Source organism: Phoenix dactylifera, chromosome 10, assembly GCF_051530095.1.
Source record: "Phoenix dactylifera cultivar Ajwa chromosome 10, Ajwa_hap1_PhDact_Kaust_v1.1, whole genome shotgun sequence".
NCBI classification, from domain to species: domain Eukaryota; kingdom Viridiplantae; phylum Streptophyta; class Magnoliopsida; order Arecales; family Arecaceae; genus Phoenix; species Phoenix dactylifera.
In genome coordinates this window covers 32,828,652-32,847,469 of record NC_143199.1, presented here as the reverse complement: position 1 = coordinate 32,847,469, position 18,818 = coordinate 32,828,652, and the positions used below count along the sequence as shown (strand labels likewise).

At 38.7% G+C, this 18,818-nt stretch overlaps 1 protein-coding gene across 3 annotated transcripts; it reads left to right on the top strand.

The window, feature by feature from the left end:
- Nucleotides 1-778: 778 nt before the first annotated feature.
- LOC103719719 (serine/threonine-protein kinase GRIK2-like) lies at nucleotides 779-13,039 on the top strand. Of its 3 annotated transcripts, none has more exons than XM_008809097.6 (12): nucleotides 779-1,334; nucleotides 2,251-2,659; nucleotides 3,213-3,287; nucleotides 3,360-3,404; nucleotides 4,675-4,749; nucleotides 5,900-5,987; nucleotides 6,122-6,246; nucleotides 9,670-9,765; nucleotides 11,893-11,959; nucleotides 12,066-12,181; nucleotides 12,265-12,343; nucleotides 12,446-13,039. In XM_008809097.6, the coding sequence occupies exons 2-12, from the start codon at nucleotides 2,342-2,344 to the stop codon at nucleotides 12,556-12,558; spliced, it is 1,197 nt and encodes a 398-aa protein (XP_008807319.1). In that variant the 5' UTR covers nucleotides 779-1,334; nucleotides 2,251-2,341; the 3' UTR covers nucleotides 12,559-13,039. The 3 variants fall into 3 exon arrangements, with proteins under 3 accessions (XP_008807319.1, XP_008807327.1, XP_026665452.1); XM_008809105.6 differs by having other exon boundaries at nucleotides 871-1,339; XM_026809651.4 differs by having other exon boundaries at nucleotides 931-1,112.
- The last annotated feature ends 5,779 nt before the right edge of the window (nucleotides 13,040-18,818 follow it).

Sequence of the window (18,818 nt, the reverse complement as noted above, 5' to 3'; positions counted from 1 at the left end):
AATTTGCAAAGTTATGACCGTGGTTAAAAAACTCTACGGTGCATGCAAGTATAGTGTCTAAAAAATCTATCCGTTAAAATTTTATAAATCTCTTTTATATTATTTAATTATTTTATTTCTAATATTTCATTAATAGTTTTCTGTATATACTAAATAAATAAATTAAGTTTTAATGCTACTTGGTTCGAGGCATGCTATGAAAGGTGCTTTCTTTAAAATAAAATTTGTCCTGCTTATATATAAATTATTAATGGTGGTCTACTTTCAAGATACAGGGAGCCGGTTTATATTTTTTTTTTGACAAATAATAGTTTTCCAGATTTCTACCTTAGCCATTTGGCTATGATTTCCTATCAATTTCATTTTTTCCCCTTGTTTGATTTTGCTTTAGACAGGATGACTTAGTTCTGATCTCGACAACACTGATTAGCTAAAAAGAAGAATTTGAGCAACAGTAAAAGCAATAAAATAATTTTATTTTAGAATCGTGAGAAATAAGTTCTCCTTATATCAAACAATTCAATGCTTGCTGGATGTATGTTAATAAGAACCTACAATAAGTTTATTAGAATTGGCTGTGGAAATTCATCATCCATGTACAGCAATAATAAATTGGTGCATTCGAACCATAATATATAGACAGAAAAAAGAATTTTTTTTATCGATACTAGAATTTATTGGGAAGGGAGCATCAATCCAATTGATTCGAACCATGCAAGATTTTTTAATTAATTTAAACCATTTTTTTAGGCGATTGATTATTTAAAAAATTAATCAAATCAGTGCAGTTTCAAAAATAATCCTAACTCGATCCCAACCGAACCGTGCGCACGTCTAATTATACCGGGGATGCCGTAATGCAACCACGGATTTCGACAAAGCTGACCCTCGAGAAGGATGAAGCCGCAATACCCCCTCTTGGAATTAAATTAATGGTGATAAATTGATTTTAGGGATAAAATCAGGAGAATTTTTTTTTGGCTCTCTTAATCCCGACTCGGGGCTGCGGCAGCACCGGTACACCCGCGCATCTCCGCCCGCCCGCCGGCCCGCCCGTCCGTCCGTCCGTCCGTCCATCTCCTTTCTGGACGGTGAGCGGGAGGGCAAAAGAGGTCTCGTCCCCTTTCCTCCTCCTCCATTTCATCTCTCGGCTGTGCTCGGAGGCGAAAGTTGACTAGGGTTTCTTCATCGAACGGCGGCCTTCTCCGCTCGCTCGCACGCCCCTTGCCCCTTGCTCGCGTCCGACAGCAAGGGAGAAGCGGGATCGATGAATCGGTAGACCACCGATCCTCGATTCTTCTTTTCTCCGTCTTCTTAGCTTCCCCGATATGCGGGTATGGTACGCTTATGCCCCTCCTCCTGCTTTCCCCTCTTCTTCTTCTCCTCCTATGTCTCCTCTCTTTAGTTTGTAGAATTTGTCGTTTGTTAGTAGCAAGCAATCGAGGGGCAGGCCGCCTGCTTTTCTCCTCTACCAGGAGGCACAAACGGCGATGGGATGACCATTGGTGGGTTCTCCCTCGCTCCCTTGCTCCGCTCCTCGTGGCTATTGTCTGTTATTTTTCTGACACCAATCATCGATCATCATCGTGGAAAATTTAATTCCACGCTGCTGCAGAAAGAGAGAGAGAGAGAGAGAGAGAGAGAGTATAGAAGAGGTGAGCTGCGGGTAGGTTTGTTGGTACGCTGGATCACGGGCGCCGCCGGGCGGGGCTGAGATGGTGGTGGGTCGCCAGGGCGTCGATCCCACGGTCTGCTTCGTCCCTCTTTGCGAGTGGCACCCGCTCTTATTTGGCTTGTAGCACCCAACCCCTCCCCGGCTCCTTCGTACATGTAACCCTCGGATCATCTTGTCTTGTCAATCCTGTGGTCAACCTGTTTCTCTATTCAAGAGTAGAATTGATCTGGGAATTCTACTATTATTTATCATATGGCCTAAGACAAGGTTTTCATGTCGGATATCACGCCTGTGACCATGGAAGTTTCCTGTGAAACCCTGGAGATTGATACCTGCCGGTTTATTGCGAGGCTATGGGAACAAGAGAAAAAAAAAACAGCATGAGATTTTTGTCTTAGAAAAGAAATAAAATATCAAACCACAATATCATATCATCCTTAGAGTCACGGCTTCTCTTTAGAGTTCAATTCCTGTTTGTTCTTTACTCTCCAATCAAGAGATTGGATTTTGATGTTCTTCACTTATGATAATCATTCTATCAGGATCCATGAGCTTCTCTGATTTTCTGATTGCAGCGCTTTGGAAACTGCAAAACTTTCAGCTCCAGACACAACACGCATGTGGCCTCCTGCCATAGTATTTGTTCTCTGATTTTGTAGGTACTGCATGTGTGGGGGTGCCTTTTCCTTCTTGAACCTGACAGAAATGGACTGCTGTGGTTGCTTTGGATTTTTGAGGAAGCCTCGTAGATTCCCGATATCGCTCCGAGGCTCTGGCACCCGGTTCTCCCAAGAGCTCCTTCTGCCGGATAACATGGAAGATGTGGATGGCATCTTGTACAGTGGAGACAGTAGAAATGCAAGTGACAATGGTGTGCATCGGTCCGTTAAGCATTCTGAAGAAATCCTCTTGTCAAGAGCTCGAAATGGCTTGATATGCAGGGAAGTCCCAGTGAAGGAAACTTGGAAAGTTAAACTCTCTGAGGTAGACGAAAATTTTCATTCTATTCCCCTTCTGCATTATAAAGCTTGCTTTAAATTGATGATTTGAACCTTTCTCTCATGATGTGCCATTTTAAAATCAATCATGGGGCCATAAATATGTTCTCTGATTGTGTTAGCTCATAATTTGGTGTTATCTGCACATTGTTTGAATCTGGTCCCTTATATAGCTGCAGATATAGTAGATAAAAGCTCCTGCTTCCAGTTCACCATGGCTAGTAATTGTATAAGCTTTGCAGTCATAACTATTTTATCGTATTGTGCTTTTGATCCAACCATTTCTTTTTGAAATGTGGGTTTGACAACCTCGGCATTTCTAGGTTTACTGCTTTAACCCATAAAACTGTAACTTCCAGTGTCAAGGATCAAGTATATGGGACACTCTCTTGTGTTCTTTGCAACTGGAACACACACACGCACACAATTCTAATGAAATTTCTTGCAGAATGAGCACTGTTCAGTTTTATTGCTTATATTCCATATCTAGTGATGATGCTAACAGTTGCTTGTTTTTCGTCATTTTTGATGTGCTTCAGGATGAAAATGGAAACAAAATGGTTAATGAATATGTTCGAGAGTGTAAGATTGGTTCGGGCAGTTATGGGAAAGTGGTAAGATTGGCACTATTAACATTAGTTAGTTTAGCTTTTCAAAATAAATAAATTCTTGTTGCAAACAAACAGGTGCTCTACCGAAGCATTAAAGATGGGAGACAATATGCAATCAAGGTACCCAAGTTGTTTCTCATTGTTCTTTTCCCCTTCCATAGATAATACTGATTGTCATTACAGCTATTACTACTTTATTTGGTACCGACTATATTTGTTCAATGCCAATTTTGGTATTTGTTCTTAGGCATTGGAGCGCCTTATGCAAATGCATGTCAATATTTGGTTCAGGCCTCTAAGTAGATCAAATTTGGATCACATTGGGTCCTTCTGAGTCTGATCCATGAACTGAAACTCCCGAGTTTATTTAGTATCCACAAAATTTCAAAAACTAAACCTGCTCCTGAATTGATTATGATTGGTTTTTCTGTCCAATTGCACAGTTCAGTGTAGTTATGAGCTAGAAAATGCATTACGACTAGAGGAGATTTGAAGGAGGTGATGAAGGAAAGGTAGCTTAAGGGGTCAACAGCAGGGTTAGATGGGAAAAGGAAGGGGTGGATGGTGTTAGAAAGGGGTGGGAGAGGGCAAAGGAAGAGGGTGATTGTGTGGTGGATGGGCCGCTAGAGGGATAGCAAATGATTGTATAGGTGGCCAGAGGTCAAGGCAGTCAAAAACATTAATTCTAATAAATATAAGAAATATAAAAATACAGTTAATAGCAAAAAAATGAAAAATAATATATGAGTCAAACGGAAGTACCAACTTGGCAACATTCAATACTAATTCATAGGTCTATCTCATCCTCCATACTCAACGTTGATGCAAAACATTAAGGACCTTATGTGGCTGACTAAGTGGCCAAGTTGTTTTTTTTTCCAAAAAAAAAATGTTGGATGAGAGTGAAATGTGTTGTACATAATATGTAGAAGAATATAAATAGTTTTATATACTTAATAATATTATATATCATACAGGGTTTGGTGAATATTGAACTTGATCAACCCTTACCCAAGTATGGCCTGTTTATTAACTGAGCAATTTTAAGTCATTGCCATGTTTTCAGGTCAAGAATATTTGCCATTTATTGATAATCAGTCATAGTTATATGAAATCTGTGTTTGGATCTCATTTAATTGGCATGCCAAATTTGGTTGTGCATGTAGGCTCATACATTCACTTATTTTCTTTCTCAGCACTATTTACTGTAAAACTAGCTAATCTGAACTCTTAAGCAAATCATGATGTTGAGCTTACAATTTGCAGGACATGTCATCTTTAGCAACCTTTGTAATTATGTCAAATGCTTATTGTCTTCAGCCACCTTTGTAATCGTGTCTAGGATTTGCTCCAGAAATCCAATGTAAACAATTATGCTTTATACTTGTAGGTTTTCCACAAATCACATTTGATAAAGTTGAGAGTGGCACCTTCAGAAACAGCCATGACTGATGTTCTCCGGGAGGTGCGTATGCCATTTTGTGGTTACTTAGTATATTTGTGAATGTAAACTATACTTTTTAGGGATTTTCTCTTGTTTTGCTTTGTACTTATTTATGTCTCAGGTAAAGCTAGGTTAATCTTTCCACTTTATTAAGACTATTCTGAGGTCTAGAGGAACCTTTGGCAGTTGCTCCATGATTCTACAAGTGAAAGTTGCATGGCCAAAATGGTCGGTCTACTTGTAAATTGACCTTCTAGGTTTCATGGAAAGGCTTTCTCTTGCCTAAAGTTGCCTTGGCCAAGAATGGGACACCATTTCTAAAGGGTTTTATTTGATGTTACATTAGAGTTGTCTGTAAATCACTGTCAAACTCTGTTGAGTGTTCAACTTTCCAGTATAATTTTTTTAAAAACTCATCAACATCTGCAATTCTACATGATCAATGATGTTGTGCAATTTATAGAGGGTGGAAGCTAGAATAGATGGGAAATAGGAATTCATATCCAAAAATGAAATGAAGGTGGCACCATGAGACTTCAATAGCTGTGCCTTTTCATACCTCTTTTTTCCCTATATAAATGAGATGAGACAAGAGTGAAGAGTGCAATTCTTTTTCTCACTCCCTTAGAAGAAAAATAAGATGAATCAGCGGTTTCTTTTACTAGAGAAGGTACGAGAGGACGAAGAAAGAAGATGATAAGAAGGATTACAAAGTGAAGAATTAGAACGTATATGAGGAAGAAAAGGATGATGGACAATAAAGAAAAGACAAGAAATCTAGTCAACCATATAACTTGATTCTTGTCTTTCCTCTTCCTGAATGGATGGCTTTTAATGAACCTCCGACTTATGGACTACGGAATACTAAACTTCTATGACTAATAGAATACTCTTGACTACAAACTTTACTGAAACTCAATGTGTTTCTGGCTTTTTATTGAATTATTTTGTTTAATTGAAAAAAATGGTGGTAAGCTCAACATTATAATTACAATGATAGAAAAACATTCTTTGCTCAGAGTTGTGTATCAATTTATTGTCCTTTTCTCGCATATTACGTATTCTTTATTTTTTTAAATTTAATGCATGCACTATTTTCTAAATCATTGTAATTTGCAAGTAGCAAGGTATTGTAGAAATCGATGTCCAAAGTGTTATCTTCTGTTTGCAGGCATCCATCATGAAAATGCTGGATCATCCCAATATAGTTAATCTCATTGAGGTGATTGATGACCCAAACACAGATCACTTCTACATGGGTATTTATTAACACTTTTGTCCTATCATTGCACGGGCCTTTTCTGTTTATTTTGTCTTCCCACTTTTAAAAATGTTCTTTATTAGAAACTATGAATTAAATGTATGTGGTTTTACGTCCTTCTCTCTTTTGCAGTTCTAGAATATGTTGAAGGGAAGTGGGTATGTGAGGCTTCTGGTCCAGCTAGTGGTTTAGGAGAAAGTACATCTAGAAGATACTTGCGGGACATAGTTGCAGGTCTTATGTATCTCCACTCTCATGTAAGATGTAAAATTTGTTCTTTGAACATCCATAATCTTTTGCTCGTAGGTCTAAATCAGGGTTAAACTTTATGATATTAGTTTTGTTCATGCTATGGCATTTGACATACATGTCCATGGACAACCATGATATCTAGACTGATTTATCAATGTGCCGTGTATGCGATACATGCCTCTTTATTTATATTGAACCGTTATCATGTTTAAATGACATTTTTTTCTAATATATTTTGTGCTAGTTAATTAGCATGTTGTGAAATAGCTTATTTTTAGTGAGGGTGGCAATGCTTAACTCGTTTAAACCGTTTAACTTGACTCAACGCTTTGTAGATCGTGTTGGATTACCTATTTAATAAAATGGTTAGGTTTGAGTTTGGATTTTTGATTTGTTTAATAAATGGGTTGACAATTTTTTGGCCTAATTTGTATTTGACCTGCCCCGATTGCCACCCCTAATTTTTAGTATCTTTTTTAGTTTTAAAATTTTTATTCTTGAATAATGGTCAGACGTAACTTAAGATCTTCTCATAGGGCATTGCATACATGCAAAACGTGTTTGAATGATCAAGGTCTTTATAAATTTGGAAATTAATGGTATTAGAATTTATGGATATGATTTTCTATGATCTCTCAGATGCTCTTCCATTGAGAAGTTGGTGATCTTGATTATAGCATTCCTTCACTCATGGTTTTAATATGCAGAGCAAGAAAATCTGACTTATAAGTTTTCCTATTTGAATTGAACCCTTGGAGGTTTTATTTAATGTATGTTGCTCAGATATATGGTCGATAACCTTAACCGACAAGTTTAATCCAATAACATGAGGTCAGATTTATAAATTGTAATACTCTAAGACCTCACCCAAAAGGGCTAGCTGGAAGATATTATTTGGATCCCTTGATTTTATATAAAAACACAAAATCTACTTAGTGCCAAGGTTTTAAATCCTGTGGGATGGAGGTGTTCTGGTTTTTCAATGGAACGGGATGTCCTGCTGTCCTGTTGCATTCCTCCGGTAGTCCTGATCATGCATCCCGGTAGATATCCTCCATCTCTTTCCCCTTCTTTCCATTATTCCTTTCTTTCTTACTTACCTTCATTTTTCTTTCTTTTCTTTCCTCTGTTCTTTCTTTTTCTTCTAGCTTCTTTTCTTTCTTTTTCTTATCCTTTTATTTCTTTTTTTCTTTTTCTTCTTCTTTCTTTTTTCTTTCTTCTTTCTATCCTTCCTTTCTTTTTTTCTTCTCCTTTCCTTTCTTTGTTTCCTTTTTCTTCTTCTTTCCATTCTTTTTTTTTTCTTCATCTTTCCTTCCTTCCTTTTTCACTTTCTGCTTCTCTTGCATGGATGGGTTTCAAAGTCTCGACCCTCCGGTCCCATTCTTAGCCTTTGTCCTAGCGGCAATCTCAATCATATATCTCGATAGATATCCACCGTCTCTCTCCCTTTCTTTTCATCATTTCTTTATCTTTTCTCTCTTTCTTTCCTTTCTTCTTTCTTTCCTTCCTTTCTTCCTTTCTATTTTTTTCTACCTTTCTTTCTTTTCCTTTTTCTTTCTTTTCCTTATCCCTTTATTTCTTTTTTTTTTCTCTCTTCTTCTTCCTATTTTCTTTCTTTTTTTCCTTCTTTCTTTTTCTTTTCCTTTCCTTCTCTTTTTTTTTCATTTTTCTTCTCTTCTTTCCTTTCATTTTTACCTTTCTTTCATCTTTATTTCCTTTATTTCCTCTTTCTTCTTCTCTTGCCACATAGATGGGTTTCAGAGTTCCAACTCGATCCCGGTCCTATTTTGTCATAGGAATTGGATGGGACGATCGAGATTCCTAGGGGCACAATAGAGCCGAGCCAAGCCGAGTTGAGTATCTAGAGGCTTGAGCTCAACTATATTCAAAATACTCAGGCTTGAAATTTGACTCGACATTGATCAAGCTAGAATATCCAATTTCGGACTCGATTAGACTCAAATATCCTCCGAGCCATACTCAAGCTCAAGTTATAATTAAAAAATATGGTTAGAAGTTAGGAGTTAGGTCAGATTAAAAAAATAAATATTTTATTTTAAAATTTTAAATTAATGATATATAATATAAATATAATATAATATAATATTACCATGTATATATACTCGACTAGGCTTGCGACTCTTTGAGCTGAGTATTTTGCTACTCGAGTTTGACTTGAAAAGCTATTCGAGCTAGTCGAGCTAGTCGAGCTCGGTAATAGCCAAGTTGAGCTGAGCTTGGGCTTGAGTTGAGCTCGAACAGCTCTCAAGTTGCTCGGCTCATTAGCACTCTTAGGGATGAAAACCTTGCTTAGTGAATAACTGATGTTGGACTAAACATATGTTTGCGCGAATCCTCATATATGCCTTTATTTAGGCCCTGGCATCTAGCTAGGCTAAAGATGGGCTAAAGGTCCAATCTATTCAAATCCAATCACAAATACTACGACTAACTGTTTATCTAAAAAAATACCACGATCAGCCGTGATCAACCTAAATGGGCCCATGCTTTATTGTCCCTTAGTCCACATTTGCCATAAGTGAATTCCGCTATGATACCATTTGTAACAATCCAAGATCTTGCCCAAAAGAGCTAGCTCGAAGGTGTTGTTTGGGTTCCTTGGTCCCGTATAAGTAGCCAAAATTTATCCAGGGCATAGCTAATGTGGGACTAAACACATGCCCACATGGGTTCTCACGTAAATCAATTTGGTCCAACAAAGTCTAATAACATTTGGATTTCTGATTTGATGCTCATCTCCTGGTCAATGCAGCTGCAGATGTATGCTATGAAATCTAGAAGGGTGGTTAGTGGGTTCTTTACTAGTCATTTAGAAATTTATGCAACCAAAAAGTGGCCGCTTGATGTTTCCCTAGACTTCAAAAGGTAGAAAATGTGAAAAAAAAAAGATGAGCGTGATGAGGGAAATCACATTGACTTTGAGGCTGAATTATAAGCTAGAGAGCCAACTTGAAGCACAATCCTCAAATGATTCTTAAAATCAAAGAGAAAAGAAACAAAAACAAAATTGTCACACTAATAAGTTAGAACTCTTTAGATAATTGCAAGTCTGCTTTGAAAGTGCATGTAAGAGTTTGAGGCCTATAGATCGACTATCAGAGATAGCTGATATTTGATGTATGGGAACAACCTGAGAGTGCATTTCTCACTTCCTAACTGTTGTGTCAAATTTGATTCATATTGTATACTAGGAATTTCCAGAATATAAAGAATTCTACACTTGAATATTTGCCTAGGATGTTTACTTATTCATGTTAGCGAATAGGATATTTACTAATTTGTGCTAGTGAATAGGTAATAATGCTTTTGAAAGAAGTGATTCAACTCCTGTTTGAAACATTTACAGCTCTTTCTATCATTGTGTTTATTATTACTGTCATTATCTTGGTCATTTTTCTCATGTGCAGAATATTGTCCATGGGGATATTAAACCTGATAACCTCTTGGTGACAAGAAATGGCAAAGTAAAAATCGGAGATTTCAGTGTTAGCCAGGTTTTTGAGGTAATATTGGCATATTGTTATTTTGTACGGATTTTTAATGGGATGGAACAGAATTAGGTGGTGTTAAAATACAGAAAGAATGAGGTGGAAGATAAAATGTTTGTCTCTGCCATTCATTGTCTGATCTTTTGCATACTCTTACTAATTGTTATTTCATAATTGGTGGACAGCATATAGGTGAATATGGTAGCTGATTAATTTTGGCAAGCCCATTTTTTTTTTAAACATACTTTATTACCAAACAATCATAACATATAATCACCAAAAGATGTGTATTTTCCTGCATTTATAATATGTTTTTGTCGCATTTCTCTTTATTTGTGCCTTTTTGTTTTGGATTTTTCTCTTTTTTTTGGTTGGGTTGGGGGGGGGGGGGGTGTGGCGGGTAATTATTGTATACTCTCTGTAGTACCTTGCTGTTTGTCCTGCTAAAGATTAATGTTGTTCCGTTCAAGAATCTAAATTTGCTCAGATGCCTGTTTCATATTGAAATACTATCTGCTATACTTTGGTGAAGCTGTCTAAATGCAGATGGTCTCCCTGGATGCAGTCCTTTAGGCACAGGCTGCCTGACGACGATATTGGCAATTGGGTATCCAGATAACATGCAGGGATGTGATGTCCAAACAGCTGCATAATATTGTATTATGTATGAAATATTTCTAATTTTCCGTAATATAATGCATGATTATAAGGAAATAACCATAGCTACAGCATTAGTTCATTTTGTCATCTGTCAGTTCCATTTCCAGTGCCTGCATGCCCTGGAACATTGCCTGAGTCTCACGAGTTAAATCCCTATTTATGCAATCACTCGACTTTTTTCCCGTCTATTGCAGATTGTCTCCTTAACCGTGCATCTACTTTTTTGCCTATTTTTTTTTAACATAGATCTATGACCAATCGATCCTAAAGCTGCAAATTCTCCAACCATCTCATCCCTCTCTCCAATAAGAAGTAAATATAAAACAATGTACTGGCATTAAGGATATAATTTAACTGATATTAAGCATATGTATCTGTTATTTATGATGTATCTTAACCCCTTTTTACATTTTTTAAGGTGAAAAATAATGAATAATATTATATGACTGTTTTCTAATTGAAATTCATAGTAATGAAATAATAAAATCCGAAGTTATATGTCAGACTAAAAGGCTACACATAATTCTATATTTTTTCTCCTCTTGTCCTAGGAGTTATGGGGGCATGGATCTGAATGGGGATAGGATCTCCGCAACAACTGGGATGAGAGAGAGAAGAACTACTAACTGGATTTCTTTGTTCTTCCTCTTCTTTAGGCTTCTGCTACTGCATTCTTTTGTTCATCTTAAATAAGGATGGTCCTAGGGAATATAGATAAAGACTCTTCTTATTGTTGCAAGTGGTGGGTGCTCACAGATTAAGTTTGTATTTTCCTTTTGGAGACTGAATCCTTGAACTTGTTGAGGTCAGACTATTTCCGCTTTTGATCTTATTTGTCTAAGTTCTTATTCTATACCATACAGGGGATGGCCCAGTGATGTTTAGTACATGGATCATGACACTTTGATAGTCCAATTTTATGTGAGAATTGACCTGGAAAGGTCCCAATACAGGGCCAGTTTGGGCTGGTCCAAGGTATCATTATAAGAGTAGTTTTAGGTCTTAAGCCTATGCCCTTAACCCTTTTAATCCTTTCCTTGTGTCAGTAAACATTATACGAAAATAGATTTGGAAAATATATTGTATTTGCACCTTTGCGGTGGATTCAAGTAATTTGGAGTCTGCTTGCTTAATGAAAAGCTCACATTTTTTTTCTTGTTTTCGCTTTCTCGGTTGTCAATGGTCCGCAAATCTTTTCATGTATTTGTTTTCACATGTTCATCTTTGCTAGTATGGTAATCTTTGCGCTTTTCAGTTATATTTGTTTGATGGTGCTTCTTCTTCATACCCCATTTGGGTGTCCATCCGAATGCGATTTTGTGCAGTTTGGGTGGAGCACTCTTTTAAAATGTGATTGCATGTCACATTCTTTTTGTAGTCTTCTGTTAGGATCTCAAATCGAGTGTTAAATTGCTAGTGCTTTACCAATCAGTTGGTTGAACTCCATGACTTAAAAGCGATAAGTTGATTTTTAAATTGCAGGATGATAATGATGTGCTCCGGAGATCTCCAGGCACTCCTGTCTTTACTGCACCAGAATGCTGCTTAGGTAATATGGTAGTTTAGACTTTGAAACACGACAGCATTCTAACAGCCATTGCCACTCACTGTTGACTAAATGATACCATGGTGTTCGCTATATGCCTTCTATGCAGGTTTGACCCACCATGGTAAAGCTGCCGACACATGGGCTGTAGGTGTTACTTTGTATTGTATGGTTTTGGGTCAGTATCCATTTCTCGGGGATACGCTGCAGGACACTTATGATAAGGTGTGGACTTGTGGTGACTCTTTTCTCTTTTGCTGATTATCTAACAAACATCTAGCCTAATGTAACTGTGGCATGTCCGCTAGATCGTTAATAACCCATTGTTCATGCCTGATGACATCAATCCTCAACTGAAGAGCTTGTTGGAAGGGCTTCTTTGTAAAGGTTAGTGAATATCCTACAATACACATTTCCTGTTTTTAGATGTATGCTCCAGATAGTCCCACAATTGATTCTTCCATACATGCTTGCTTTCGTTGTTTACAGATCCCAAACGCCGGATCACCTTGCGTGCTGTAGCAGAGCATCCTTGGGTCATTGGAGAGGAGGGGCCAATCCCTGAGTACTTCTGCTGGTGCAGGCGAAAATCTTCTTCATGAAAGAACTCGCACAAGTTACTGAGGAATGTAAATTGGACTTTACGCTGGAAATGGCTCGCTAACCCGCTGGTCAAGGCTCGATGGAAAAGCTAGTGGAAGCACCAAAGTGACTTACAAGATATGGAAATGAGAGCTTTTAGAGGTAGACAGCGCGCGCTATGGAGGAGGAATATTGATATGACAGCTGAATGAATTGGTTTTTGTTTTTGTTATCATATCTTTCATTTTACCGGCCGCGTGAGAGGAGAGTTGTTTTAAAATGGCACGAGCCCCCCACCAAAAAAAAAAAAAAAAAAGAAAACAAAAGTGCGGTGTGGTTTCGTTACGTTGGGTTGTTTGAGAGCTTGCATCTGTACATTTTGATGGGAGAGTTGTGCGTGTTTATTCTAGAATTTATTGAGTTGTCAAAATGTTTAGAATAAGTTGAAAATTAAAGTAAATTGTTTGATTTTTTTCTGTAATAAAAAAACTATTCTTAACCTATTATAGTAAGTTTTGTACAATAATGTTATTATTTGTGACAATATCTAAATTATGACGAAATTCAACATACTAAATGCATGCACCTATCCCTCCAATGGAAAGCACAAAATTTTAGTTAAATTTTCATTAGCCCTTCAAAATTTATTCCACAACCAAATACTATTTAAAAAAGTTTAAAAAATTCATGAGGAAGATTTATTGATCAGTGAAAAGCAATTTCTATCTGAAATTTTTTTGGTAGTTTTGAGATGCAGTACTTCTTCAGGTCGGATAGCTGGTCGTAATAGTGCCGATAAAAAGATTTTGAACCTTTCTAAAATCAAAAAGAAAGATTCAAAATTTTTAAAAAAATTATATTGAAAAATAATCTGTATGGAGTGATCTATAACTGTTCTTTTTGTATTGAATGGTCTGTGGAAATTTGTAAGATTATAGCCGGTGAAGAGATCAAGAGTAATCCATTCCGGAAAATACTTTATTTATCAGCTGGAAAGGTGGCGACGTGGCTTTATCCTTCAGGGCGCCGCGAAGAACAAAATTTCGTGAGGATGTCAGTCTATCCTATGAGTAAAAAGGCTGTTTGGCAGGATAACCATGGAATAAAGCCCTTATTCTGTGATTTTACCGCTGCCAAACAGTGCATTAACGTGTTAGCAAATTGATTAAAAAACGTGATGACCTCCCTTGTTAGTGAGGTGAAAAATGTCCTTCCTGGTACTAATTTTCAGGTGCAGAAGAGATTTGAGTTTTACGCTGAACGGTGTGACAGGGATGCTGAAGCTTGACAATGAGAAAGCTTGCGATCTTCTAGATTGGGATCCATTGAGTGAGGTGATTTGAGCAAGGCGTTTCGGTGACTCGGATTTCTTGGATCGCGGGAGTGGAACTCATCTAAAGTACCTGCAGCGGTGAGCGGGGGCAGCAGGGTCCTACTATCGAATATTGGCGTCAAGGAAACCCCATATGACCATATATATATCTCCTCTGCTAGCTGTTCGTCTTAACAGCTGATTATCTGCACCGAATGTTGTTGTGAGTGGAGGAATGGAGGCTAATCAAGGGTGTCGGTTGTAAGATTATTACACTCCTCTTCTGCTCTCCGAAGGACCATGATATTAGATGTTCGAAGATAATTTTATGTTGCCTTGAAGGTATGAACGAGTGTCTTGGTGTGCCTAGGCCAAGGGCGTAGAATTTACCTCTGCAATATCTGGGGCTACTGCTTTCAGATCGATCGTATGCTAAATCACTTTGGATGCAAAATGTGTTTCGAGTTAATGTCAATTTCTTAAGAAATAAAAGTTTGAAACTTTTTAAGCACAGCCATGAGTTTTAGGTGCTGATTTCATTTGTTGTCTACTCTACGCAACGACTTTGTTTCGTCCTCTTCCAACTCAATGTGATCAGCAGTACACTGGCGTCTCTCTCTTTAAAATGGCATGTGGATCTTCCATCCCAATGGGAAAGGTCCATTTGGTTTCCACTGCAGGCTAAATTGTTGAGAATATATATTTTATATCATCATCAGAAGATGATTCTTTTTTTTGTATTGTTTTTTTCCGATGCCATCCTTTGAATGGTCTGGCCCTTTGAACTTGCATACCACAGTCGGTCAAGCATACCGGCAGCAAATGTTTACCGGCCTGTTCGGAAGAATGAAGAGGATTTTTCTTTGTGGGGCAGGACATGTGGTTTGACATATATAAACTGACGACTTTGCTAGCTTTGATGCTGAAGTAGAAATCCGGCAGCTAATATCTTCATAGCCGCCTGCGAACAGGCGTCGTATTTGAATTAGCTGCATCCATGATCGAGAGCAGCTTGCTTGCAACAGACTACAGAGACCTGGTCGCAGCCTCGTCGCAATCATCCAGTCCAACTGCCAGTAGTAATATTCGCTCAACTCTTTCTGCGGCGGAAAAATCAACCGTATAGGTAAAAGATATATGTGCAGAAATTTTAATATCGAACCCTCCGAGCGTACACGTAAAAGATACGTGCAGTAATGTTTCTCGAATAAGAGAGCGAATATATATATAAATTAATGAGCTGCCCAACCAGCTGGTCGGAAACGAACGACACGGGAAAGCGATATACCCCAACGTGACGCCCATGTGCCTCATTTTGTTTTGTGGACTCGATCCGCACCCCCCCCCCCCCCCCCCCCCCTCTTCAATCGGAGCAGTCAGAGATGGAGTAGCTTGGACTTGACTGACCATAGGTGAGGGCGGCGAAAACGGAAGTTCAATTCAACAGGCTCTTGACTTTTTCCTCGGCTAGGAATTATGTTTGATCTCGCAGGCTCTTTCGCGCGAGGTCTTCCACCCGATGGATCCCCGGTGCTTGCTTGGGTTAGACTCGGCGAGCGTCCACGGCCGTCGATCTCGCTCGATGACCGGATCTGCTAACCGGTGCCGGAAGGAACTACTCTCTCCTCCTAAAATTTATTAGTCGGCGCCAGCCACACGCACGCACGGCTAGCTCGTGCCACATGGATCAAACGAGATGCTTCCTGGAATATTCCAGATCGACCAACCATACCCGCGAAATTTGCGTGCGGCATGGTGACCGTGACAAGCAACCTTGTCTATTTTTTTGGGTCCGTCTAGCACAAATAAGACATGGAAATTTGAAAAATGAAGTTGCTGACTCCGCCGGCCATGCATCTTAATTTACTTCCACAAAACCTCCACGCCCCACCAGGAATTAAGTACTGCAACTCCGGCGCGGTACTGAAATATCGGAGGCATGCTTGCCTCTATTCCTGGATTTTACTTTTGCTGATTTATCGGGGCACAAATTCTGTGATTATTTTACTTTTCTCTTTTTTGGTTAAATTGTGATTATTTTACTTTAAAAGAATTTTCATCGCGTTAAGTGATTTTTCATGGTATTCGTAATTGCTTCCGTGATGTTTACTGATGCAATTCTTGCACTGCCGGACTGACACGACTTTTTCGTGGAAGAGGTTTTTCTGTTTCCTATATTCTTCTAATTAAATATTATTTTTGGACCAAGAAGATCATGGCTTGGCAGCGCCGGCGAGGAGAGCAGAAGTTAGCCATCCGATAGTTTCCTACTTATTGTGAAGTTACACTATTGCAAAACACAAAAGTCTCTGCCCTATCTGATGCAATTCTGAATTCCTATGGAGGTGGTCAAATTTCGAGCTCGATCCACCGCGACGCTGCTGGTCTTTCGGGTGGAGTTATATTGGGTTGGGATCAGTGACATCTTGCGTTTATGATTCTTCTTAGATAGAGAGCTAGTCAAAATCTTATTCGAAAAAAAAAAATTTGGTTTGACTTGCCAATTTTAATCTCCAAATGATGGAATTTGTGCTTGATCGTAAATTCAAAAAAAATCATATCAATCGGACATCGTATGACTAAATTATAGCATTCGTAAGTTTGGCCTATGACTCGGCTTTCCGATGTAGCTGATCTCGCTCTTCAATCATATCTAGTCCTACTCATAATGGCCAAAGTAGTTCATATCGAGTCTAGGGATCCTTCTGGATCATAATGAGGTGGTCAAGGATAACTGAAGTTGCATTAAATGCTTCTCATAACCCGATCCAATTATTAAATGGGTCAAAATGGGTTAAACGGGTTAAATGGGTCAAAGGTTTAACCTGAACCTAACCCATTTAATAAATAGGTCTAGCCAGGTTGACTCATTTACAATCCAATCCATTTATGTCAAACTCAAACCTATTTAAAGTAGGTTGTTCGCAAGTCGGATTGACGGGTCAGGTCATAAATATGAGCATTTTGCGGACCCTCCACCACCTCCATGTGGACATGGGCATGATTGCTGATGGAGAAAATTTTGGACATCTTGACTCCATCTTAGAACGACCTTCTTGACCTCGGTATTAACTAAGGTGAACAACTTTGATGAAAATCGAGGTGTCACTCAGCTCGAGTTAGTAATAACTAGCAGTTATGACGACAATGTAGTCAATTCACGATTTGGCGTAATTGATGCCATGGGCTGCTCATGTAGGACGATTACCAAGTTGTTAATGTGTAGTCGTTGTTAAGGGCCTGACCAAAATGGACAGCACGACTGCATTGCTCTTCAACACCTGTGGTGATCTGGAGTACCCATTCATCGATTATGTGGCGAAAGGAGCGAACAAGCTGGTACTATAAATGCATCTCCTTGGGCAAGACACCTCCTCTCCTCCTTATCATCATCATTGTAACCATCCATTTCAGTCCAGAACTGATCGAGCATGCATACTCGATCATAACATCAAGTGCCAGGATTGCCCCAAGCTCCTTTTTGATATGGTGTGTCCCCTCACCTACATGGAGGATGCCATATTTCATGGCACCATTGACACCAATAGCGACCAAAGAATTTTCTCCCATTTTTAGATTAAGTTTTGAACTTATTGAGAGTGTTTAGGGGTATGCTTGGGATTCTATTCGAATTGAGGGCCATTTTCTGAATTACACTAGTTTTTTGCCGAGAATTTTACATCAGGCATTCAGTTGGGAGTCCCATCAGTTCAGAAGCAGAACAACAACATGCGAGCCAATGCTGCAATCAGCCATCGAGCATGGAGCATCCATTGCACCTTCCTCACCATTCTTGCCATTTAATTACCTTCGCTTCCTCCTAGAAAGGTAGCCCAATAGGCATCCAATTCTCCAATTCCAACTATAATTTGATCTGTTCCTCTCGTGCGTGAATCTCAAGGAGTGAGATTGGAGCTGTGAACATGGAAGGCGATGGGACTGAAACTTGACGGTGGAGGAATGAGGGTGCAGGGAGCCCATGTTGATGCCGCTTCATGGGTCAGGCAGAAAGGCGATGGGACTGAAACTTGACGGTGGAGGAATGAGGGTGCAGGGAGCCCATGTTGATGCCGCTTCATGGGTCAGGCAGACAATGCGAGGTTGGTGCATGGCACCGGCAGCTCTAGGCATGATCCCTTTGAGTCGGAGTGGGAGAAGTTAGGGCTCATTTGGTTCGGGAAAAAAGAAGGGAGGAAAGTGTGGTCGATGAAAAAGTAATGAGATGCCTCTTATTTGGTTGGAGTTTTAAAGGAGAGAGACGGAAAAGTTGTATTCACATGAGAATATGATTCCCACATTTTATTCAAAAGTCTTTTCCATGAGAAACATGGAAAAGTTACGCGAGAATTACTCCATTTTTACTTTTTTTCTAAAAGGCCCTTCAGCATTAAACAAGCATTAAAGTGTCATTAAATATCTAATTTTTATTAGGGGCATAATAGAAATTATACATAATTTTCCTAGAAAAGTGGATGGCCAACCAAACATAAGCACTTTGAAAATTTGTCACTTTCCTATGGTCAATTAAACATGCCAAAATTACATTTCTAGGTATTCTCTTTCTAAAAATTTGTTTTACAAAAATTATATTTTTAGAAAAAAAATTGCTTTCCGCGAACCAGACGAGTCCTTAGAGTAATGACAACCGTATGCCGAACATCTTAATATCCCAAAGCTACCGCACCAACAAGACTAATCTTGGAATTCAACATATGGGCATACGAGAGTTATGCGCCGACTTATACTACCACCTGGAGGTGGTAGATTTGCTATATTGGCAAAAATTATAATTTAAGATATTTAATTGAAATTTATGAAGTCCAAGAGGTGTATGCTCAAATAGGTAAAATTCATGAGGTGTAGGTGTAATTTTGTGGAATATTTTTTTTCAGCTCGAGAGGATGGGCATGAAAGCCAGATTTGTCTACTTTTTAATAAATTCTTAATGATCGGCACTAGTATAATTAT

Excerpts from the sequence above, each read along its gene's own strand:
- LOC103719719 (XM_008809097.6), top strand. The coding sequence starts at position 2,342 with ATGTGTGGGGGTGCCTTTTCCTTCTTGAACCTGACAGAAATGGACTGC. Across the intron at positions 4,750-5,899 it reads TGACTGATGTTCTCCGGGAG|GCATCCATCATGAAAATGCT; the intron begins GTGCGTATGCCA and ends TTCTGTTTGCAG. Across the intron at positions 5,988-6,121 it reads CACAGATCACTTCTACATGG|TTCTAGAATATGTTGAAGGG; the intron begins GTATTTATTAAC and ends TCTCTTTTGCAG.